At 39.1% G+C, this 25631-nt stretch overlaps 1 protein-coding gene across 2 annotated transcripts in view; it reads right to left on the bottom strand.

The window, feature by feature from the left end:
* Positions 1-25631, bottom strand: part of PLAA (phospholipase A2 activating protein) — a 43780-nt gene that overhangs the window by 15015 nt on the left and 3134 nt on the right. Inside the window, exons 2-9 of one of the 2 annotated variants that reach the window (XM_023203886.1) lie at positions 18604-18797; positions 11362-11462; positions 11155-11275; positions 9128-9295; positions 8567-8702; positions 5960-6129; positions 2085-2242; positions 1163-1382 (exon numbers count right to left, since the gene is read on the bottom strand). In XM_023203886.1, the coding sequence (XP_023059654.1) occupies positions 1163-1382; positions 2085-2242; positions 5960-6129; positions 8567-8702; positions 9128-9295; positions 11155-11275; positions 11362-11462; positions 18604-18797 (1268 nt within the window). The remainder of the gene's footprint in view (positions 1-1162; positions 1383-2084; positions 2243-5959; positions 6130-8566; positions 8703-9127; positions 9296-11154; positions 11276-11361; positions 11463-18603; positions 18798-25631) is intronic. The other variant, XM_023203887.2, reaches the window with a different exon arrangement.

Raw genomic sequence — 25631 nt, 5'->3', positions numbered from 1 at the left:
GCCCGCCACCTCGCCCAGCTAGTTTTTTGTATTTTTAGTAGAGACGGGGTTTCACCGTGTTAGCCAGGATGGTCTCGATCTCCTGACCTCGTGATCCGCCCGTCTCGGCCTCCCAAAGTGCTGGGATTACAGGCTTGAGCCACCGCGCCCGGCCTGTATTTCTTTTTTAGTAGAGATGGGGTTTCACTATGTTGGCCAGACTGGTCTTGCACTCTTGACCTTGTGATCTGCCCACCTCGGCCTCCCAAAGTGCTGGCATGAGCCATCGCACCTGGCCTGATAATTCTATTTAAATCAAGATGCAGGTAACATTAGTTTTATTATATGAATGGGCAATGAAATTTTGAAGTAGAAGGAGAAGAGATAATTTGGGAATGTGGAGTAGCTTTCAGGAAAGAAAAGGTGGATCTACATAAGGATTTGGGACAGGAATACAATATAAGGTCCTTTTAAACAAGGAAGAGCACTAGCATATGAAAAATGTGAATCAGAAATGACGAGAGGAAAACATTAACAGTCAAGTGCCTATCTCAAAATGTTATTTAGAGGAGGCATTTTATTTCCTCCTATACCAGTCTCCAGAACTCACATTAATATTACTAGGATTAGATTCCACTTCTTAGGAGCCAGAATTTGGACTAGTACCACCAGCATTACAATTTACAGACTGTTATGAGCACCTAACTGCATTTATAACATCTGAGATATTGCATACGATGTTACAAACAACTAACTTAAAATGAACGGGTAGAATATTTATCACATATAAACTAAAACTACCCACAGGGTTCACCTTTAGATTTGATGCATGACTGACCAATTTAGCCTCACGTGAAAATAGAATTATTTACTAAATTTTGCCAAAATATAATTTTTAAAAAGAAACACTATATAAAAGAACTTACAAGTTTGTTTTTGTTTCAAATAACAGAAATTCCATTATAGTATGATTGTATTTTTGAAAGACAACAATTTACTATTATTTCTGTAAAATACAGAATTACTACATAATTTGAGGCTTAAACATACAAATGTGAAGTAAAACCTTGCTGTAGATGTTGGTATTTATTGAAAAAGCTAATCACATGTGTGTTTGAAAACATAAAAAATATCAATCAACACTAATGGAACTACGTAAGACTCAATATAAACACTAACTTACCCGTAAATGGATCTGAAAAGCTGGGATTCCCAAGTCCCAACATTTGACCTTTTGTGTTATCAATAATAAATTTAGCCACTTGATCCAGAAACATAGGATTCAAATCATTCTTCTGTAAGAAGTTGTATGCAGTTAACCAGGGATCATCACTGGTATTATATGGCAATTTATATGATGGTCCACCTTCATTGACATCAATTGAGAAAACATAATCAAATTCCTAAAGTAGGAATATAAAAAGGAGACACATGTTTATTATCTGTTCACATATATTAATAACATACAAGATAACATAGATGTGTTCTTTATTTTAATAATGATAGTACTTAAATTTTCTCCAAAGTACAGTGCTAAAATCTTCCTTTTTGGCAGATAAAGATTAATAGCCCCCATCTGCATATGATGCAAAATTAGTATTTCATTAGGGGATGGGGGTGAGGATGAAGGATGGATTACAACTACATATTAATTCTAGAGCCAAAGGAGAGTTTCCAACTGGTTGATACCAAGGTCAAAATTATTAGCTGTTACTGTGCCCTACTCATCAAAACATGCCGGCATTTTAAGCACTGCCCTGCAGGGTCCCTCATGTCTTGTCAAGTTAAAGATAGCCAGGCATGAGGTATTAGATGAAAGGTGGCACAGAAGCTCCCAATACAAAATGGCTGGGAACAGCTTTTGTATAAAAACTACTAAGTGACAGACAATTGCTAATTTGTCTATCAAATGCAGCTCTCACTACATGGAAAGATAGTTTTAAAATATCTATTTCAAGACAGGGAAAAAAAAAAGATTATTATCCCACATTAATATATTTTTAAATGTCAAAACAAAGAAAATTTTATCACTATGGGGCAAAGGAAACCTTTAATTTGCCTAATGATTTAAGATAACAGTAATTAGAAAGTAGAAGTCGACATACTTTCCCTTCATATAAAACTTTTCCAGATGTTTGCTGATTAGCACCAGATGAGCCAACAACATCACCAATTTTTATCCACCTCCCTTCACTAACACTCCACTGATAGGCTTCGACTTTCTCCCCATCTCTGATTAGACGAGTCTGTCCTTCTCTAGTACCTTAAAATAAAAATTTTAAGAATCAAAAGTAGAATGGCAGTGTAAAATTGAAAAACATTTAGATAGAAAATTCTTAACATTAAAATTTACACATAAGAGAATATGGATTTTGTTTTAAAATAAAATTGTATTAAATATTTAAAAATGTAATTTTACTAGAAAGTGGCCAAAAAAATAACAGTTAGAAGGAATACTATTAGTCAAAGGAAGGTTAACAAAACGTGATTCTACTAGGAAGCAACCGGCCCATCAAAAATAAAACAAGTCTTATTAGTGAATGTATCTTCCTAACACATTTCATTCCATAAATGGCTCTCCATTAATCCAGTGGCTCAAGCTGAAAAGTAGGAAAGTCTGATACCTTTCTCTCAACCCCATAGCTCCTTCAGCTACTTCTCAGCACCCACTTCAGCTACTTCTATCAGCTCAGTGTTTTTTTGTTTTTTTGTTTTGAGACGGAGTTTCACTCTGTCGCCCAGGCTGGAGTGCAGTGGCCAGATCTCAGCTTACTGCAAGCTCCATCTCCCGGGTTCACCCCATTCTCCTGCCTCAGCCTCCCGAGTAGCTGGGACTACAGGTGCCCGCCACCTCGCCCGGCTAGTATTTTGTATTTTTTTAGTAGAGACGGGGTTTCACTGTGTTAGCCAGGATGGTCTCGATATCCTGACCTCGTGATCTGCCCATCTCGGCCTCCCAAAGTGCTGGGATTATAGGCTTGAGACACCGCGCCCGGCCCAGCTCATTCTTTATATCCAGAAAACTGTCTCCTTAACATCTCCATCATCATCCCTTGGTCCAAGCCACCATCATTTCTCAGTTGGGTTGATTCAACGGCCTCTTACCTGTGCCCTTGGCCCCTGACAGTGTATATTCCACCCAGCACCCTCAGGAATTTTTTCAAAAGTTTAACTAGGTCCTGACACTCTTCTGCTTGAAACCCATCAATGCTTCTAATCTCACTTGGTAAAAGCCTAAACTCTTGAGTAGTATACAAGACCAAATATAAATTAATTGTCCCTACTACCCTATATGATCTTACTTTCTTTTTTGTTGAGACGGAGTCTTGCTCTGTGGCCCAGGCTGGAGTGCAGTGGCCGGAACTCAGCTCACTGCAAGCTCCACCTCCCGGGTTTATGCCATTCTCCTGCCTCAGCCTCCAGAGTAGCTGGGACTACAGGCGCCCGCCACCTCGCCCGGCTAGTTTTTTGTATTTTTTAGTAGAGACGGGGTTTCACCGTGTTAGCCAGGATGGTCTTGATCTCCTGACCTCGTGATCCGCCCGTCTCGGCCTCCCAAAGTGCTGGGATTACAGGCTTGAGCCACTGCGCCGGGCCTTGATCTTACTTTCTACTATTCTCCCTGTCCCCTCATCTGCCAATTTCAGCCACAGAGCCTTTGCACTGGCTGTTTATTCTGCCTATGATACGCTTTACACAGATATTGGCAGTATTTGCTCCTTTGCCTCTTTAATGACTTTACACAAATGTCACGTTCTCAACAAGGCCTTTAGTGGCGGAGACAGCTATCCATCCTCCAAAGAATCATGCTCTTCTTCCATTGGATACAGCTGTAGTTGTCTAGCCAGAGACTACATTATCTAGTCCCCTTGCATCGGGCAGTCACATGATGTCACATTACTGAGTAATGGTCAGTGGAATCTAGGTGGGTGTAATATATGCCGGCTCTGGCCTAGTCCATCATACTTTAATCTCCCCTCTTACCCCATCTTAATCTGTTTCAATTTGTTATTTTGGTTGACCACATAAAGAAAATCCAGCCTAACACACAGAGGTAGTTGAAAAAGAGAAGACGAGTCTTTTCAGAAAATGTGGATAGGCCAGAAATACTAGTTTTTTAAAGGTTATAGTGTACAATCTGAAACAGCATCAATGAGTTTTTCATGCTCTATTACACTAAAATCCACTGGTCTATCTTGCACTTTTTTTTTTTTTTTTTTTTTTGAGACCGAGTCTTGCTCTGTCACCCAGGCTGGAGTGCAGTGGCGCGATCTTGGCTCACTGCAATCTCTGCTTCCCGGGTTCGTGCCATTCTCCCACCTCAGCCTCCCAAGTAGCTGGGACTACAGGCGCCTGCCACCACACCTGGCTAATTTTGTTTTTATATTTTTAGTAGAGACAGGGTTTCATCATGTTGGTCAGGATAGTCTCAATCTCCTGACCTCGTGATCCGCCTGCCTTGGCCTCCCAAAGTGCTGGGATTACGGGCATAAGCCACCGTGCCTGGCCATCTTGCACTTTGAATGGCTCTTTTACCCATGTCTGAGTTGGTATGAGATACTAGTCATACAGAAAATAATGGTTCAATGACTTACGCAGATCTTCTGCATATTTATATAGTTTATTATTCCACATTAAAAAATGGCATTTATTAATATTATCACTGGTATCAATACAAATGGGAAGCTTCTAAGTTCCTGCTGGAGATACATTTTTCCCAAATTTCAATTTTCACTCAAACACTTGAATTTTATCTTTGGCAACATATATTGTCAGTTATTTTCCTTGAGGGAACATGCTCACTTTGTTCATTTTCCAAAATAGCCTGCCAAATACCAAAGCCTAAATAACCATAGTCATTCTTTCAAATAAAAATAGCACTCCATGAAAAAACTGGCAGTTTAGCCTGCAACTCAAATGACGGCACAAGTTCTTTTCTTTGAGACACTGTAGTATTTTGATTTATTTTATGTCTACTTTATGTTTTCTCACCCAGAATATTTAAAAAGACGTGTCAAAATGTAATAAAATTTGTAATTCTTAATATTAATGCCTCATCAAGGACATGCTTAATGGCAAACCGTTTTTTTTTTTTTTTAAAAACTACAACTGCATGCAAATAGAACATTACCAGAATGGCTTAATGCCCCTGCCTTGATTTACATACTAATGAACCAATGGTTTCACCCACCATTGTTTTTGTACCATAAGTGCAAACATTAACACAATGTACAAAATTCAAATAATATCTAGTATTACAAAAATTAGTTTTGACCTCATGGACATCCTGAAAGGATCTCAGAATCCCCAGAGGTCCATGAATCAAGCTTTTAGAAGCACTGGTATAATTATGCAGTCAAGGGATATATCCAACACAAGATTTCATTTGAGATGACTACTGTCTTCTGATTTCAAACTCAAATGATTCCCAACTCATTACACAGACAATGCTTGATTTAAAGTCTTTTTTTTTTTTTTTTTTGAGACACAGTCACACTCTGTCACCTGTGCTGGAGTGCAATAGTGTGGTCTCAGCTCAGCCTCGACCTTCTGGGCTCAACCATCCTCCCACTTCAGCCTCCTGAGTAGCTGGGACCATAGGAACATGCCATCACACCTGGCTAATTATGTATTTAAACTCGTTTTAATATTCAGTTTGTACAACCCCTCTTAGAGAATCCAATCAACCAAAAAGTATTAAATGAGTGCCTTTTGAATGCCTACTGTAAATGGTCTAAGTCTTGGGAGATTTATTTTTTAATTCCTGTTTATGAGAAGCTTAATTCAAAGTCTACTGTGAGACAGAGGCAAGAACATGGTTTCTCACAGTGATTATAATAGTAGAAATTCTCAAAAATCAGCATGTAGCAATAAGAGTAACACTAAAACACGAGCAAAACAACATTTATTTTTCTTCTCTTAATTATTCCAAAAGCCAAATATGGTGAATTTTTCCTACTAGGTACAATAAAATACTTACCAGGTTCATTAAGATGTTCCCTCCCAGGAAGTTGCTCAGCATTGATGTCCCCTAAATCGCCAGTTTTAGAATCAATGGTTGCATGAGACAGCTCTTTTTCAAAAGCCTTGATTTCTTCAGCACTTGCTGTTCGATCTTCTGATTCTGTAAACACTCTAATAATGCCATCACTGTAAGGAAAAATAAACTGATTTTAAAAGTCATTGCCATAATACATTAACATTATCACACCTGAATGATCCATAGTAAAAATCATCTGTATTTGTGAATGAGAAACATTAGCATGTATTAATTGCTGATTACAGCACTGTCTTCAGCACATACTACTATTATGTCAACTATTTAATAGAGAAATTATTGACAAAGAACAGAGAAATATGTATTTTATACAAGTTCCAATTCCAAGTTAAATATTTACCATCGTAAGAATCTAGAGCTATAGTATGTAGTTTTAAAGTCAATATTATATAGTTATTACCATATAGAGAAGGGTAGCGGGCTAGTTTAGTTTATAAAGGGCTCAAAGACCCAATGTAGGGCTTAAAATTAGCAGATGTTCAGTAGAAAAATATGGTCTTCCTTTACTATGCCAGTAACTAGCAATGTAACTTCAATCAAGGGGGAAAAAAATGGCCTAATGTTTGGATTAGATGGCCATCCTTAAGCTGTTTTCTCAGAAAAATGACTTCATCTCCATGATTTCTTAATTATAAATTTTGAGATAGGAGAAGCAAATTAGACACTTCCAGTTGTATTAATCCTGGCCCATTCTACAGGAAACCTGTTTCTAACTTAATCATCCACAAACATGTGTATCACTCTTTCTATTGGTTTTTCTTCAACTTCAAGTATGCTTGGGGGAAAAAAACTAAGCCTATAAAATCACCCCCTGTCCCAGCCAAAAAATAAAACACTCACTTTATTAGACCTTCTATCCCTTATAGCTGTCACCTTCTTTTTCTTCTTTTTTTTTTTTTTTGAGACAGGGTCCCACTGTCACCTAGGCTGGAGTGCAGCAGCGGCAATCACAGCTCACCGCAACCCCAAATTCCCGGGCCCAAGCAATCCTCCCACCTCAGTCTCCTGAGCAGCTGGGACTACAGATGCATGCCACCACGCCCAGCTAATTAAAGAATTTTCTTTGTGGAGACAGGGTCTCGGGAGCTCACCCAGGATAGTCTCGAACTCTTGAGCTCAAGCGATCCTTCCCCCTGACCTCCCAAAGTGCTGGGATTACACGTGTGAGCCACAACAGCTGGCCTTCTTATTGCTTTCAATGCTACAGTAGCATTATAGAGTAGTCTATGATCCTTCATCCATCTCCTCCAACCCTTTATTTCCTCTTATTTGCCTTTTTTCCTATCGTTTTCTATTCAAAATGTGATTGATGCCAAAAGTCACTAATAACATCTTTCAAACCAAATCCAAATGCTTTCCAAACTTACCATTCCTTGATTCCTCAAACACTTTTTGACACTGATAACAATCTCCCTCCAAAATCTTTCCTTTTCTGTCTCCCAGAAATGTCAACATTTGAATTGCTTTGTTTTGTTTAACCTACTAGCTTCTTTTTCTCTACTAATGGTGTATCATAAAACTCAGTTCTTAGTCTTCTGTTCCTCCCCTATATTTCTTCTCTCAGAGAATGGTGTTCTATGGTTTGCTTTTGGAAGCTTTGCAAGATCTTTATCTTAGCCTCAGTTCTTATACTAGGATCCAGTTCAAATGACCATGATCCACTGGCGTGAGTGTGGCTCACCACCACTGCAGACCTCAGGAAGTCTAAGGCCACAGTTATCACTTTCTGTACCTAACCAATTCTCCCACTTCTCCATTTTTATTAATGGGGACTTCCAATCACCAACAGTTCGAAGCTTTATCCTTTTCTTTCATCCTTTTTCTGACTGTTTTCCTTCTGGATTATCTCATTTATTGATTTCCTACCCATTAGCATTGTGGGGCCAATGTCTTATAACTTCACACTCCTACTGTATTTGCTTTCTAATATACCTTCCTGTCCACTGTCACCAGTAGTTAAATCCAATCTACACATGTAATAATTCATAAGTTCTGCTTCAATTCTATTTATTGCTCAAGAACCATAACCCTTTAACCCCAAGCAATGAATCTAAAAAATGCCTGGCATGAAAGCACTAAAGGTTCTCCACAGTTAAGCCCCATTGTACCTATTATCCCAGCATCAGTACTCCACCATTTTCCTTCACTTCCTAGGCATGCTGCATTCATTCTCACTAAAGAAACTTATTCTCTTAGCTTTGACAAAAATTCGTGTACCTTTTCTTACTCATAATCTTCCAAAATCCAATTCAAACTTCTTCTACAGAAAGTTTTCCCACACCAATCTCTACCTTCTCTAACTTCTTTTGTAGTCAATATCTTGACTGCACAATTGCAGTAGAATACCGGTATATCATGCATCACTTAGTGTGAAAGCTATAAAATCTACTACTGTTTTGCTTAGTAATTGAAGTGTCCATATAGTCTGCCCAAGACACCTCAAATTCCTCATGGCTTATCTCTGTACACTCTAGTGCCTACTGAAGGCCTAGACACATAACATTTAATAACTGACTAGGATATAAATACCTCGCACCAACAACAATGTCACCATTGTCGAGCACACAGCAGCACCATATAGACTGAGCTGGAAGTCGGATGGTTTGAGCACATTCCCCATGTTTCCAGATTCTCAGAGATCTGTCCTCTGCTGTTGTCACAAAGTCTAAAATTAATGAATATAGGAAGTATTAGTTCGAATAAATAAAATTAAGTACATTTATACATACCATCTTTCCGGATACACTGACTTTCTGAAACCCAAAGAGTTTTAAAATTACAGTTTTAAATTTCATGTTTTGTCACCTACAACATATACAACTTCAAAATCACATTTTTTATTCATGTCACATCTTACAAAGTCTTTCTTCAGATACCCAAGAACTTTTTACAACACAACAATGTAATATGAATTAATATAAAGATCGCCATACAATTTTCTTTTTTGTAAACAGGAGAAAGATACTTATGAAATATATTTACTAAATTATTCAAGTCCCCACAGACAGTAATCAGCCCTCCTCCCTCCATCTCACAAATGGGACGGAATAATGCTCAATACAAAACATTAAATACATAATATAACCTTACCTCTACAATTTGGAAAAACGGATATGCTATAAATATAATTTGTATGTCCATAATATACTTCAAGACACTCGCCAGTGATTTGCCACCTTCTAATACTAGCATCATTTGCACAGGAAAGAAATTCCGTTTCACTCAAAATTGCCAAACCTCTTACACAGTCTTCATGCCCTGCATTAAAAAACAATAATGCATATCAATAAAACAGATAATCTGGCTGATGGCTTTAGATATTTTACAAACATTATAAAACATATCAGTGAGTAGTAAAAATTAATTTTCAAGTTAGAGAAATCTTATTTTCTGTTGAAAGCCTGGTAACCAAAATTTGTATTTAAGGTTTAGCAATATTTTTTTATCATCAGTCTTGGGAAGTTATTTTATATTCATCCTGTCTTCTCCAAAAACTTCTAGAAATAGTATTTTGATCCCAAGAATTCATCCACCTGATAATGCATTTTTAATTTTTCTTCCCAAATAACAAGAGTAACTTATAAAATAAATAATATTCTAACATAACAGAAATATAAAACAAAGAATAGCCCATAAATTTAAGAACAAAACATTCTCTGAAGATTGTGAAGGAGATCAGAAGTCAGATTTTCTATGTTCAGTATTTGTTGACTTAGATTAGCTAGCAAAGATTAATAATGATTGATACTATATATAATATATATTGAAGCAGAAATAGAAGGATGTTTAGTCATCATCCACTTTCCATCAAAAGATACTTTTTTCGTTTTTCTTTCTTGCTTTTGTGAGATAGAGTCTCACTTTGTTGCCCAGGCTGGAGTGCAATGGAGCTATCTCTGCTCACTGCAACCTCTGCCTCCAGGATTCAAGAGATGCTTGTGCCTCAGCCTCCCGAATAGCTGGGATTACGGGCGTGCATTACCACACCTGGCTAATTTTTTTGTATTTTTATTCATATTTATTTTATTTTTTTGAGGCAGAGTCTTGCTCCACTGCCAGGCTGGAGTATAGTGGCACAATCTCGGCTCACTATAACCTCCACCTCCCAGGTTCAAGCAGTTCTCCTGCCTCAGCCTCCCGAGTAGCTGGGATTACAGGTGTGCGCCACCATGCCCAGTTATATTTTTAGTAGAGACAGGGTTTCACCATGTTGGCCAGGATGGTCTTGATCTCTTGACCTTGTGATCCACCAGCCTCGGCCTCCCAAAGTGCTGGGATTACAGGTGTGAGCCAACCGCGCACAGACTTTTTTATATTTTTAATAGAGACAGGGTTTCACCATGCTGCTGAGGCTGGTCTCAAACTCCTGGTCCCAAGTGATCCACCCACCTCAGTCTCCCAAAGGGCGGAGATTACAGGTGTGAGTCACCACGCCCAGCCAAAAGACACTTTTATCTGTACAAAGGGACTTCTTGCATATTATCTAGGGTAGTTACCAACTTTTAAGGAAAAAATTCAAAAAGAGAGGAAAAACAACACCAATTAAAATTCACAGTAAAAATTTAAGTACTCTACAAATAAATCAGTGACATTACTATTAGATAGCAGATGCATCAGTATTGGCATTATTTAATAGCTGGGGCTTAAAAAGAATACTCACCATAAACCACAACATAAACAAAGCCTGAAATCCATTATAAACAATGTGCTTCAATATAAAGACATTAATAATGCTTTCTTCCATATATGAAGATAACACTGCTGACTGACCATCAATAAGGCTTATGTTTAGAAGTTTCAGGCTAAAAGTATTAAAATGACAACCAAGAATATAACTATGTACCAAAAATTACATACATATATGCAGAGCACATACACATATTATATATAGCTTATCAGACAGCTATTTATCAGTCTACACCTGGCTGTTTTATGAGAGGTCTCATTATATCTTTTTTTAAAGGTATTAGATATTAACTTATCAGAAAAACTACATTAACTCAAATTAGTAGCTTAAATATACTAATGTTTTCTTTCATGCTTTTAAACTTCTGAGAAAATATATCTGAGCAAATAAAAAGCAATGATATTATAAAACTTGTCTACCCTGATCTTACCTGAAAAAGTCCTCTCACATCTTCCAGCCTTCCACAGTTTAATAGTCTTGTCTGCTGATCCAGTCAACATTAAGCCCTGTTCAGGTAAGATCTTTACCGCCCACACTGCAGCTGTATGACCCTGTGAGTAAAATGGGTATCAATTTAAGTTGCCACAGAATCATTCAATTTAATTATTCTTTAGAATATTTCACAGAACTACTGTACCTGCAAGGTCATCATGCATTTGTCATTCAGCCAGACTTTAGCAGTGGTGTCCCATGAACCACTAAGTAATGTCCCAAATTTTCCAGATGATAGACTACAAACTAAGGAAAAAACATCGTTGGATAACACATTTTCATATAGAAAAATGCTCAACATTGAAAGTTACTAAAGCATTCTAACTTTAAAAACACTCTTTGAAGTGGCGGTATCTTAGCTAACTAAGGCTTAATTCAGCAGAGACACACAAGAGTACAATGGTCAAGAGCAGACTCTGGTGCCAGACTGCCTAGGTGCAAGGCCTATCTGTGCACTTACAAGTCACGTAACTGCAGAAATACTACTCAAAATCAGATTCCTTGTCTGTAAAATGAGGGAGCAGAACCTAAGTGAAATACACAATCCTTTCAGCTTTAACAAATCATAATACGGAGATAATGTAAATGATTTTGAAACACTGTTTATATAAATATTTAAGATTGCTTTCATTAAAATGACCATAAAACCTGCAGCCAAGCTCAAAGTCCAACAGTAATGAAATGGTTAATTAAATGTCTTTCTTGATATAAAATTGTGCAGGCTAAAAATTACAAATATGAAAAATTACGCCAGGCACAGTGACTCACACCTGTAATCCCAGCACTTTGGGAGGACAAGGCAGGCAGACTGCTTGAGCTCAGGAGTTCGAGACCAGCCTAAGCAATGTGGCGAGACCCCGTCTCTACTAAAAGTACAAAAAACTAGCTGAGAGTGATGGTATGCGCCTGTGGTCCCAGCTACTTGGAAGGCTGAGGTGGGAGGACTGCTTGAGCCCAGGGCACAGAGGTTGCAGTGAACTGTGATCACATACCACTGCACTTCAGCCTGCGTTACAGAGCAAGATCTTGTCTTTAAAACAAAAAGAAAAATTAGCCAGTTGAAGTGGCTCATGCCTGTAATCCTAGCATTTTGGATTGAGCTCAGGGGTTTGAGACCAGCCTGGGCAATATAGTGAGACACCGTCTCTAAAAAAAATTTTAAAATTAGTCAGGCATGGTGGCACGCACCTGTCGTCCCAGTAAGAGAATCGCTTGAGCCTGGGAAGTCAAGGCTGCAGTGAGCTGTAGCAGCACTGCCTTCTGGTATGGGCAACAAAGTGAGACCCTCTCTCAAAAGAAAAAAGAAAAAAAAAATTATCTTACAAAGAAGAATATCCTTGGGGGTCGAAGCACAGCCATAAAGAACAATGGATTGGGAAATCTTTTTCCTAGACCAGAAGGAAGCAATCACAAACTCTCTCTACCCTGAGTTGAGGATCCTTGAGACAGCCACTTATTTGGATTTCAGAATGGCTCTAGATTAAAAACTGTTGTCCCGCACTGCTTCCTCTTCTGAATGAGAGGGTTTGCTCTGATTATCCTATTCCTTTTCCGTAATTGTATACTGGGTATGGGTGACAGCTTGCTTATGAGCATCTCCTCCCTGATATTTAGAATACTTAGCATCACTCAGAGGAGACTTTTGGATTGTTTGATGACGCTGAATAATTGATGACCAGAAAGCATGCTGTGGTAACTCTCCCTTTTTGGACGCATGGGAGGATGGTACTTTCCTCCTCCATTTGAAGTTAAGGCACAGTCATGATACTTGCATTAGTCAACACACAAAATGGTAGCTGACACTTTTAGTCAGACACGTTTTTGGGGTTTTTTAAAACTGATTTTTAAAAATTATCCACTACTGTGACATTCAAAGAAGGCACATGCTTTTAAAAGCCGGTGCCTTTTTTTCTTTTTTTTTTTTTTGAGGTGGAGTCTCGCTCCGTCACCAGGCTAGAGTACTGTGGCGTGATCTCGGCTCACTGCAACCTCCACTTCCTGGGTTCAAGCAATTCTCCTGCCTCAGCCTCCCAAGTAGCTGGGATTACAGGTGCCCGCCATCACACCCGGCTAATTTTTGTGTTTTTAGTAGAGGCGGGGTTTCACCATGGTGGAACAGCCTGGTCCCGATCTTGTGACCTTGTGTTCCACCCGCCTCGGCCTCCCAAAGTGCTGGGATTACAGGCGTGAGCCACCGTGCCCGGACAGCCAGTGCCTTATTAACCATGTTGCCCTTTGACTGCTGCAACAACTACTGAAGCACGTGTGGAGAGAAAGCCCCATCAGTCTGAGTCCTTGAGAAAATCTGATGAACAGAGTCCCTTTATTAATCCATGATGAACATGCAGAGTTAATGAGAAATACTCATATGTTACGTCACTGAGATCTTTTTTTTTTTTGAAATGGAGTTTCACTCTTGCTGCCCAGGCTGGAGTGCAATGGCACAATCTTGGCTCACTGCAACCTTCGCCTCGCAGGCACAAGTGATTCTCCTGTCTCAATCTCCCAAGTAGCTAGGATTACAAGCATGCGTCACCATGCCCAGCTAAATTTTTTTTTTGTATTTAATAGAGACGGAGTTCACCATGTTAGTCAGGCTGGTCGTGAACTCCTGACCTCAGGTGATCCACCTGCCTTGGCCTCCCAAAGTGCTGGGATTACACGTGTGCACCACCGTGCCCAGCCTGAGATCTTAATAGTTGTAACTTGGGTGCTCTTTACATTCTTCCACAAATCAGTATAAAATAATTGAATAAAATACCATTTCCCACTAAAAGAAAAAAAAAACAAACAAACAGGACTTCCTGGCAAAAGTGCTGGTTTGAGGTCTAGAGCAAGAAATGTGCAAGTTGAACCTAGAACATTCTGTAATATGAGAAAGCAAGAAAGACTACTGAAGGTCTTATTAAAAGGTCATAGGAGCCGGGCGCGGTGGCTCAAGCCTGTAATCCCAGCACTTTGGGAGGCCGAGGCGGGTGGATCACGAGGTCAGGAGATCGAGACCATCCTGGGTAACACGGTGAAACCCCGTCTCCACTAAAAAAATACAAAAAACTAGCCGGGCGAGGTGGTCGGCGCCTGTAGTCCCAGCCACTCAGGAGGCTGAGGCAGGAAAATGGCGTAAACCCGGGAGGCGGAGCTTGTAGTGAGCCGAGATCCGGCCACCGCACTCCAGCCTGGGCGACAGAGCGAGACTCCGTCTAAAAAAAAAAAAAAAAAAAAAAAAAAGTCATAGGAGCCAATTTAAAGAGGTTTCCAGTGGCCAGTGGCCAGATATGAAACAATTTGAGAAATGAAAAGAAAAAAAAAAAAGATATTCAGTAAACATCTCCTTCTGAAAACCAGTAAATAAGTTAGGAGAAGGGTCAAGACAAGCATTTATTCTGTCTTTTCTGTATAAAAGTTCCACACGGTAACCAGAGTTGATGTGGAAAGATCTATACAGAAAAGTGTTGGTGATCAAATGCAGAAATAATATTAGAATTACAGTACATTCTGTTAATCTTAATAAAATATCGAATCTAGGCAATGATTATCAGTAGCTGCTAAAAATTACCATTATGTGAAAGGCTGATGGGAACTTTATAATGAATGAATGATACAATACTTGAACCCACTGATCAATCTTTATTTATTTATTTATTTATTTATATTTTGAGACGGAGTCTCACTCTGTCGCCCAGGTTGGAGTGCAGTGGCACAATCTCGTCTCAATGCAAGTACCGCCTCCCAGGTTCACGCCATTCTCCTGCCTCAGCCTCTAAAGTAGTTGGGACTACAGGCACCCACCACCACGCCCGGCTAATTTTTTGCATTGTTAGTATTGACGGGGTTTCACTGTGTTAGCCAGGATGGCCTCGATCTCCTGACCCTGTGATCCACCCGCCTCGGCCTCCCAAAGTGCTGGGATTACAGGCACGAGCCACCGCGCCCGGCTCCACTGATCAATCTTAATATTGTGTGCTTCCTGATGTGATACAACAGAAAATACAGAATACCACATATACTGTTGCCAGAAACTTGACTCTGAACCTGATAAAGCTACTAGATCTAACAGCTTACAAGAAATATAGGTGACTGAAGAACACATTAAAGGGAACAACAAGGCTTTAACGAGTAAAATTGAGACTGTGGGAAATTCTACAGCTAAAATAATCCGGTTTCAAACAACAAGGAAAAAAGAAAGAAACTGACGATTGAAAGATGTAGGGCTGGGCACGGTGGCTTATGCATGTAATCCCAGCACTTCGGGAGGCTGAGGCAGGCAGATCACCAGAGGTCAGGAGTCTGAGACCAGCCTGGACAACATGGCAAAACCCGTCTCTACTAAAACTATAAAAAACTTAGCCAGGCGTGGTGGTGGGCACCTGTAATCCCAGCTAATTGGGAGGCTGAGACAGGAGAATCACTTGAACTCGGGAGGCGGAGGTTGCAGTGAGCCGAGATTATGCCACTGCACTCCAGCCTGGACAAAAGAGCGAGACTCCATCTCCCCTGCCAAAAAAAAAAGAAGACGTGGACCTTATTTGGGTCAGAATTCAAATAAACTGTAAAAAACATTTATGACACAACTGGGTAAACTGAACATTCATTTTGATAGTTGACAATAACTTAGTTTTTGTTTCGTTTTAGGTGTGATAATAATATTGTGGTTATTCTTTCCTTTTAGAGGACAAGAGTGTCTTTATCTTTTAGAAGGGTCAGCAAACTAATGCCAGTGAGCCACCTGTATTTGTACACCTAACAACCTAAGAATGGTTTTTACATATTTAAGTAATTGAGAGAAAAAGAATCAAAGGCAATCTTCTAATATGTGAAAATTCTATGAAATTCAAATTTCAGTGTTCACAAATGAAGTTATTGAAACACAGATATGCTCATTTGTTTATTTACTGTCTATAGCTGCTGTGCATTGCAACTGCAGAGCTGAGCAGTTATGATAGCAACCATATGGCCTGAAAAGCCTAAAATGTATTTACTATCTGATCCTTTACAGAAAAAGTCTGCCACCCCCTACTTTAGAGCCACATAATGAAGGATGTATTTATAAACGAAATAATAGAATATCAGAAATTTTTAAATGATGTAGCAGAAGGAGGGGAAGATGAAATAAAAATAAGATACCTCTACTTTTGTGTACAATCGATTTCCATGATAGAATTTTAAAAATCTGTATCACTCTGTATTGAAGATTTCTCACACAAACACACATACATGCACACAAACATTTAAAAATTCTTTCTGTTTTGGTTGGGCACAGTGGCTTACGCCTGTAATCCCAGTACTTTGGGAGACTGAGGCGGGTAGATCACCTGAGGTCAGGAGTTCGAGACCAGCCTGGCCAACATGGTGAAATCCCATCCCTACTAAAAACACAAAAATGGGCTGGGCTTGATGGCTCACGCCTGTAATCCCAGCACTTTGGGAGGTCAAGGTGGGCAGATCACAAAGTCAAGAGATCGACACCATCCTGGCCAACATGGTAAAACCCTGTCTTTACTAAAAATACAAAAATTAGCTGGGTGTGGTGGTGGGTGCCTGTAGTCCCAGCTACTCGGGAGGCTGAGGCAGAATTGCCTGAACCCAGGAGGAAGAGGTTGCAGTGAGCCGAGATCACGCCACGGCACTCCAGTCTGGTGACCACACGAGACTGTCTAAAAAACAAAACAAAACAAAACAATAAAACACAAAAATGAGCTGAGCTGGGCGTGGTGGTGGGTGCTTGTAATCCCAGCTACTCTGGAGGCTGAGGCAGGAGAATCGCTTCAACCCAGGAGGCAGAGGCTGTAGTGACCCAAGATCACACTACTGCACTCCAGCCTGGTGACAGATGGAGACTTTCTCAAAATAAATTAAAATTAAAATTAAAAATTATTAAAAATAAAAAATTATTTTTGTTGGCTGGGCGCGGTGGCTCATGCCTGCAATTCCAGCACTTTGGGAGGCCAAGGTGGGCGGATCACGAGGTCAGGAGATCGAGATCATCCTGGCTAACATGGTGAAACCCCGTCTCTACTAAAAATACAAAAAAATTAGCCGCGCATGGTGGCAGGCACCTGTAGTCCCAGCTACTTGGGAGGCTGAGGAAGGAGAATGGCATGAACCCGGGAGGCAGGGCTTGCAGTGAGCCGAGATCACGCCACTGCACTCCAGCCTGGCCGACAGAGCAAGGCTCTGTCTCAAACAAAAAAAAAAAAAAAAAAAAAATTTTGTTTTTAGAGACAGGGTCTCACTCTATCACCCAGGCTGGAGTGCGGTGGTGTGATCACAACTCACTGCAGCCTCCAACTCCTGGGCTAAAGTGATTTTCTCACCTCAACTTCCTGAGTAGCTGGGACTACAAGCATTCACCACCATGTCCAGCTAATTTTTTAACTTTTTGTAGGGATAGAGTCTTCCTGTGTTGCTCAGGCTGGTCTCAAACTGCCTCTAGCAATCCTCCTGTCTTAGTCTCCCTAAGTGTTGGGATTACATGTATGAGCCATGGTGCCTGGCACATTATACAAATTCTTTAAAGGAATTAAGTTTAAAGTGTTTATGAAAAATGTTCCAAACTATTTCATTTATATTAAAAAAAAGTATACTTAGTGCACCGATCAAGCATGTCATTCTACAATAAAGAACTGTTAAGTCACACAGAAATCCAGAATTATCACAGAATCAGAAATATATACAAATCACAGAAAATAATATTCAAATGTATTAAATACTCTTCAATAATACCACAGCCCTAAACACACTGCTTCTGGGTCTTTTATTAAATACTTTTGGTTTTCCTGAATAAAAGCATTCATTGCATAAAATAGTTAAAAACGAAAGTCATGAAGTATATTCAAATTATATAGCCTCTTTTATTACTGAACACTTTTTTTTTTGAGACAGCCTCCACTCTGTCACCCAGGCTGGAGTGCAGTGGCAGGATCTTGGCTCATTGTAACCTCTACCTGCTGCGTTCTAGCCATTCTCATGCTTCAGCCTCCTGAGCAGCTAAGATTACTGGTGTGCACCACCACGCCTGGATAATTTTTGTATTTTTATTAGAGATGGGGTTTTGCCATGTTTTCCAGGCTGGTCTCGAACTCCTGGCCTCATGTAATCTATCTCACTCTCTCAAAGTGTTGGGATTACAGGTGTGAGCCACCGTCCCCAGCCAATAACTGAACAGATTACTTTTTACATATATAAGCGTATCAACCTTTACTGATCACAACAAATTTTTAACAGAATTTACAAAATTAAGATAGCCCCAAAGGGTTTCCATTACCAAGCCACACCTATAGGTAAAACAAAATATAATAAAAACTTGAGAAAATGGATATGTAAATTTAACTTTCAAAGGGATAAAACTTCTTCAAATAGAAAAATATCGAAGTATTATTATACTCACCAGTATTTTTGTGGCCTTTTAGAATATAAAGTGGCATTGGACTGTCCAGTGAGAAAATGCATATATTGTGGTCATTTCCACCAGTGGCAATTAGGCCATGAGGGTAGATGTCACTTGAGGGTATGATGCATACACAAGATACAAAATTGGAATGGCCACTCATACAGTGCATTTCTGTAAAGCCCCTGTTTGGACTGCAAAGACAAGATAATTAATAGATACATATCTGTACCCTGACTGAGCCTAGGACAAAAACTGCCAAAGCACTCACTTTCATTTAGTGTCTAGACCAAACTTTAGAGTACATACTATCTTAAGAATCCATTGTTTTAAATTGAACCTTACATAATTCCTATGAACTACTATAGAGAATTACATTAGATTAAGAGAACTTTGTTTAGTGTTTCATTGATAAGAATACATTAAAATAGAGAACCAGGGAAAAAGAAAGGGCAACAAATAATCATAACTGAGTTTTTTCTCAATCTCCAGCTTCATTTCTACACATTAGTGACTGTTACCCTAAGAAATCCCTGGCTAAATGAAACATATGTGCAATTAAGATAATGAAATGTATTATTAAGAAGACCTAAATATAGTGACGACTTTTTCACATTACGAAGCACTGACTTAGTGCCCAGTAGTATGGTACAGTATGTGTTTCTACATAGCTAGAACAGGGGTGGGTGTCAAACCTTTTGGCTTCTCTGGGCCACACTGAAGAAGAATTGTCTTAAGCCACGCATAAAAAATACTAACACTAATAACAGCTGATAAGCTAAAACAATAAAAAAAAAACCCACCTAATACAGAAACATGTAAATGGCTACAGTATATTATATAATATATAATGTTATATGTAATTATGTGTATCAATGAACATAGTACATTAATAATTGCCCTGGGATTAAAATGATTACCAATTTGTTATCTGTATCAATCACTTAGCATCACTGCCTTACTTAACAAGTTCAACCAGCAGATTATGATTTCTGTGTGGAAAGCAATATATTAGCTGCTGAGAGGGATAAAAAGAATTATATCCCTAACTCAGCTAAATCAAAGAGTTTGCAGTCTAGTTGAAGAAGATAAGACAAGTGCACATAAAGAGACAAGCCTCCCAGATAGGCCAGGCGTGGTGCTCACGCCTGTAATCTCAGCACTTTAGGAGGCCGAGGTGGGCGGATTACGAGGTCAGGAGATTGACACCACGGTGAAACCCCGTCTCTATTAAAAAAACAAAAAAAAATTAGCCAGGCGCGGTGGTGGGTGCCTGTAGTCCCAGCTACTCAGGAAGCTGAGGCAGGAGAATTGCGTGAACCTGGGAGGTGGAGCTTGCAGTGAGCCAAGATCATGCCAATGCACTCCAGCCTGGGCGACAGAGCAAGACTCCATCTCAAAACAAACAAAAAAAGAGACAAGACTTCTAGATAAAGACTAAACAAACTCATCTATTTTCACTTCCTTCCCAAATCCCACTAAAAACAATAAATAGTTACTTTTTAAATAAAGCTTAATTAAACCCACAAGGCCAAGGAGAATGAAAAAAAAAAAAAAAAAAAAGACATGAACACAATTTGAATATTTAAAGCCTACAGAAAAGTAATAAGGGCCAAAGGAGACCTGAGTCCTAGCAGACAGCAGGACAACCGAAGAACCAATTTACCAACAAAGGGCTTAAGAACTAGAGAATATTCTGAGAGGTCGGCAGAGTGCGAAGCACCAGGTGTGTCTTCCCACCTAGACAACAACGGCAATGGCAGAATCTGTCTGATGTAACTATTATGAAACTCTGCAGTCAATTGAAAGCTTGTAACTTCCAGGGGAAGGCTTGGATTGTAAATTGAGGTTAATTTTGACCAATGCCTGCTCTTGGCACAGTAGCAGTTACCCACACCTCACCATTCTGCCTCCATGGCAGGCAGCCATGCATCTGTTCCCGGAGAACCTTGCTCACAGTTGTAGGAAATAGGGTTGGCAAAAAGGACCCTGTCCTCCAAATATCAGAGATCTGTTCTCTGATCACTGATTGCCTGCTTTGATCATAGAATAACAACAAAGAGGCAGGCAGCCATTGTTGTTGCACCTCCCCCCACTGATACAAGCCTCTACTTCTTGAGCTGCAGTGATTTCCAAGGGGATTTAAAAGGCTGATGCCTGGCGAGGCACAGTGGCTCACACCTGTAATACCAGCACTTTGGGAGGCTGAGGTGGGCAGATCACCAAGTCAGGAGATTGAGACCATCCTGGCTAACATGGTGAAACCCCGTCTCTACTAAAAATACAAAAAATCAGCCGGGCATGGTGGCAGGGGCCTGTAGTACCAGCTACTCGGGAGGCTGATGCAGCAGAGTGGCGTGAACCTGGGAGGTGGAGCTTGCAATGAGCCAAGATTGTGCCATTGCACTCCAGCCTGGGCCGCAGAGCGAGACTCCGTCTCAAAAATGAAATAAAATAAAATAAATAAATAAATCAACTAAACACAAAAGAAGACAGTAATGCAGGAGATGAAGGACAAAAAAAAACTTTAAGGCATATAGAAAACAGACAGCAAAATGGTATCAGTGATTACTTTCAATGTAAATGAATTAAACTCTACAGTCAAAAGACAGAGATTGGCAGAAACCATTTTAAAAAACATAATCCAACTTGGGGCTCTTTGTAAGAAACTCACTTTAGATCCAAAGACACAAATATACTGAAAGTGATAGGATGAAACAGGATATTCCAGGAAAATAGCAAACAAAAGAAAGCAGGAGTAGCTATATTAATATCAGAGAAAGTTGAACTTAAATCAAAAACAGAAAATAAGAGACAAAGAAGGATATTATATATTAATAAAAAGTTCAGTGCAGCAAAAAGATATAACAATTATAAACATTTATGCACATAATATAGAAAACAAAAACTGACATAATTGAGTGATATACAGTTCTACAATAATAGTTGAAGACTTCAATATCCCAATCTCAATAATGGATAGAATAATCAGACAGAAAACATGTAAGGAAAAAGAGGACTTAACAAAATAAATCAACTAGAACTAACAGACATACAGAATATGCTATGTGAAAACAAAGACACCTGCTACAGAAAAAATACGGCAATTCCTAGAAAAATTAAAAATAAAATTACCATATGATCCAGCAATTCCATTTCTGGGTATGTTCCCAATGGAAATGAAAGCAGGATCTTAAAGAGATATGTGTATAGCCATATTCAAAGTAGCATTATTCACAATAGCTAAAATGTGACATCAACCTAAGTGTCCATCAATGGATGAATAAATAAACAAAATGAGGTATAAACATGAAATTTTATTCAGCCTTAAAAAGGAGGGAAATTCTGACATATGCTACAACATGGAAGAACCTTGAGGACATTATGCTAAATGAAATAAGCCAGTTATAAAAAGACAAATACTGTATGATCCCACTTATATGTGGAACTTAGAGCTGTCAAAATCACAGAGACATAAAGTAGAATGGTGGTTGCCAGGGTCTGGGGGTGGAGAGAGAATGAGGAGTTATTGCTTAAACAGGTACACAGTTTCAGTATAAAGAGAAAAAAAGAGTTAAAAGATGGATGGTGGTGATGGTTACACATTATGAATATACTTAATACTATTGAACTGCACACTTTAAAATGGTTAAGATAGTAAATTTTATGTTATGTGTATTTTCTCACAATAAAAAAATGGAGGAAAAGAATTAACAGCACTATATACCTCTAGAAATGAGGACAAAGAGGCAGGAACTAAGATAAGAAAGACTAATCGAAAGTCTTCAGAATCTGAAGCGTCATGAAAAAGTCTTCAAAGAAAGGTATCTGGTAGTAATAAATTTCAACTTGTTCACTTCATTTTAGTGAGTGTTGTTTTTGTTTTTTAATATGCTTTTGAAACCATTTTATCAATAAGTCCAGAGGAAGTCAAAAGAACATGTTTTAAAACCTGTATTATGTAAACCACTAAATCTACCTACTATGTGTATCCCTTAGCACTTCAAAGCATAGATGTTTGTGTGCATCTTCCATAGTGGTCTGTGAAGTCCTTAATGGCAGAATCCAGATTAGGTTATTTGTGTCTTCCCAAGTCCCTAGCACAATGTTTTACATGGTTAGCATTAAGTACTTCTTAAATTGATTTTAAAAAATACTTTAGGTATTAAGCCAAAAAAAAGAGGGTGGAGGGGTGGGCGGGCAGCTAGACAACTCAGCCAGACAACTGTCCTGCTAGCACTCAGCGAAAGTCTGAAGCTTTTTCTTTAAAAAGGTGAAAATCTTTGAAGGGGGGACATAAGGATAGTTGGGTCTTGGAGTGTGAAGAACTGGAGCCCAAGACCACCAAAACAAAACCCTGGAAACCACACCCTCATCCTCCAGGCAGCAGATCAGCCCGATATAATGGCCCTACCAGATAACTCAACAGTAAAACTCACAACCAACAAGCCTCATTCAGGAGCAGAGATCTCCCAGGAGCTTCTTAATTCTCTACCCATAATGCTGAGCACACAATAAAGATTACCAGACATCTGGGGAAAGCCTCCAGCATAAAATATAGTGATCAAAACAAACAGAGACGAGAAAAAAACCAATCTGGAGGAAAACAGACCATTAAGGAGAAAACTTAAAACATTTTTTAAAATTGTCATTATCATCCTTAGAGGTATAAGATATTGCAACCATGAAACAAGGACATAATTTCACAGAAAGTCAAGGCAACCTGCTAGAGATTATAGACAAGAAAAAAAAAAAAAAGAGAAATTTAGAAAGAAAGTTCAATATCTGAATAAAAACAGTTCCAGAAAAAAGAAGACAGAAAAAATAAAGAGAAAGCAGCCAAAGAATTAATTGGAAGTAATTGAAGAACATTTCCCAGACTTTATGGACATGAGTTTTCATAGTAAAAGGGCCCGCCAATGGCCTGGAACAATGGATTGAAGTAGATTGCCTTCCAGAAAGAAAAAAAATAGGTCAAAAATCAGAATGGTTTCAGACTTCTCAACAGTAACACTAAAAGATGAAATAAAATGGATTCCATCACAATTCTGAAAGAAAATTATTTTAAAATTAGAATGTTACAACCATTCAAATTATCATTCCAGTAGCAAGGCAAAATAAAACCACTTTCGGACTTGCAAGGTCTTAAAACATTTATTACTGATGCACTATGTTTCAGGAAGCTCCTAGAGGTTATGTTCCAATAAGCCAACAAGGAAGAAACCAACAAAGAGAAAGCTAAAGGACACTGACAGTAAAAAATCCAACACATGAGGTTCAAAAAAGTTATTTTGGAAACAACAATGAAGGGAAACCCCAGGATTAGTTGTGCATCAGAGGTAGACAGAGCAGCTCAGAAAGTTTGCATTGTCAGGAAGAGGAAATTGTAAAATATCCAATGTATCTACATGCCTTAAGAGGTGATTTGGTAACTAACAAAGAATTTGAAGTTGAATCAGTGATAAATACATAGAAAGCTAAGCAAATGAAAACCAAAATAAAATAATTATTAGCTACATGGAGATCATAAAATTGTTGAGGAAGAGTTATAGATTATTCCACAGCTTAAATGGTAAGAGTCAGAGCACAGAAAAGATGGATATGTGATGGGGTGAGTGGAAGGCAGAAAGAGAGCTAAATTCTCATATTCTACAGTACGAACGAATAGAGCACACCTAAAAAAATCTATTAATATAGATTAATATAATCAGATCCTATATCTGAAGATGTGTCTTCAAATACGGGTCGTTTTTCAAAAGGCAAGGCAATATAAAGGCAAAGTTGCTGAAGTCTTATCTCACTCATCTCTCCCCACCCAGAAGTCAATGACAGACAGACTTGGGAAATGTAGTTTAGCTTGAAGCTAGCTTACAGAGGTCTGAAGTAGTCTGAAACAATGGCATGTTGCCGGCTTAGTTCAATGCCCAACTAACAGATATGTCTCCATTCTGAAAGGTGTTCAGAAGGTCCAGAGACTTTCTGGGTTTTCAAAGGGCTTTTGTGAAAGACTAGGTACCTGGTTCAGTCTACTCTAAAACAGAACTATTTCTACCTCCCTAGAACAACTTCCCCCATTATTCCCAGTCCATACCTACATGAACCTTAGCAACAACATATATGGAAAGCAGTGGTAAATTTCATTTGCATTAGAGGTAGACAGACCAGGTCAGATTCGGTAAGAGGCAATTCAGTAACGAACAAAGAATCTGAAGTTGAATCAGTGGTACTGATTCAAATTTACAGTCGTAAATTTCGTTTACCACTTGGCTACACAGGAAAGCAAATTTCATTTACTACTTGGCTCCAAACATTTATAGGATTTCATTAACTTTATTAATATGCTGTTATAAGCTGGGAGTGGTGGCTCACACCTTTAATCCCAACACTTTGGGAGGCTGAGGCAGGAGGATTGCTTAAGCCAGGAGTTTGAGACCATCCTTGGCAATCTAGTAAGACCCCCATCTCTACAAAAATAAATGAAAGTTAGTCAGGCATGGTGGTTCTCGCCTATAGTCCCAGTTACTTAAGAGGCTGAAGTGGTGGGAGGATTGTTTGAGTCCAGAAGATCGAGGCTGCAGTGAGCAGTGATCATGCCATTGCACTCCACCCTGCACAACAAAGCGAGACCCTGTCTCAAAAAAAAAACAAAATGACACACATATTCTATTATGGCCTGAATGTGTCCCCCGAAGTTCATGTGCTGGAAACTTAATCTTTAATGCAACCATGTTGAGAAGTAGGACCTTTAAGAGGTGATTAGATCAGGAGGGTTCTGCCCCCATGAATGGATTAATGTCATTATTGCTTAGAGAGTGGCTTTGTTATAAAAGCAAGTTTGCCCCCCCATGCCTCTTGCTGTGTGCTCTCTTGCCCTTCCACCATGGGATGATGCAGCAGCAAAGAGGACCTCTCAAGATGCCGATACCTTGATACTGGACTTCCCAGCATCCAGAACTATGAAAAACAAATTTCTTTTCTTTATAACTTACCCAGTCTGTGGTACTCTGCTACAGCAACACAAAAGAGAA

Source organism: Piliocolobus tephrosceles, chromosome 14 (assembly GCF_002776525.5).
Source record: "Piliocolobus tephrosceles isolate RC106 chromosome 14, ASM277652v3, whole genome shotgun sequence".
In the NCBI taxonomy this organism is placed as follows: domain Eukaryota; kingdom Metazoa; phylum Chordata; class Mammalia; order Primates; family Cercopithecidae; genus Piliocolobus; species Piliocolobus tephrosceles.
This window is presented reverse-complemented; position numbering and strand designations above follow the sequence as displayed.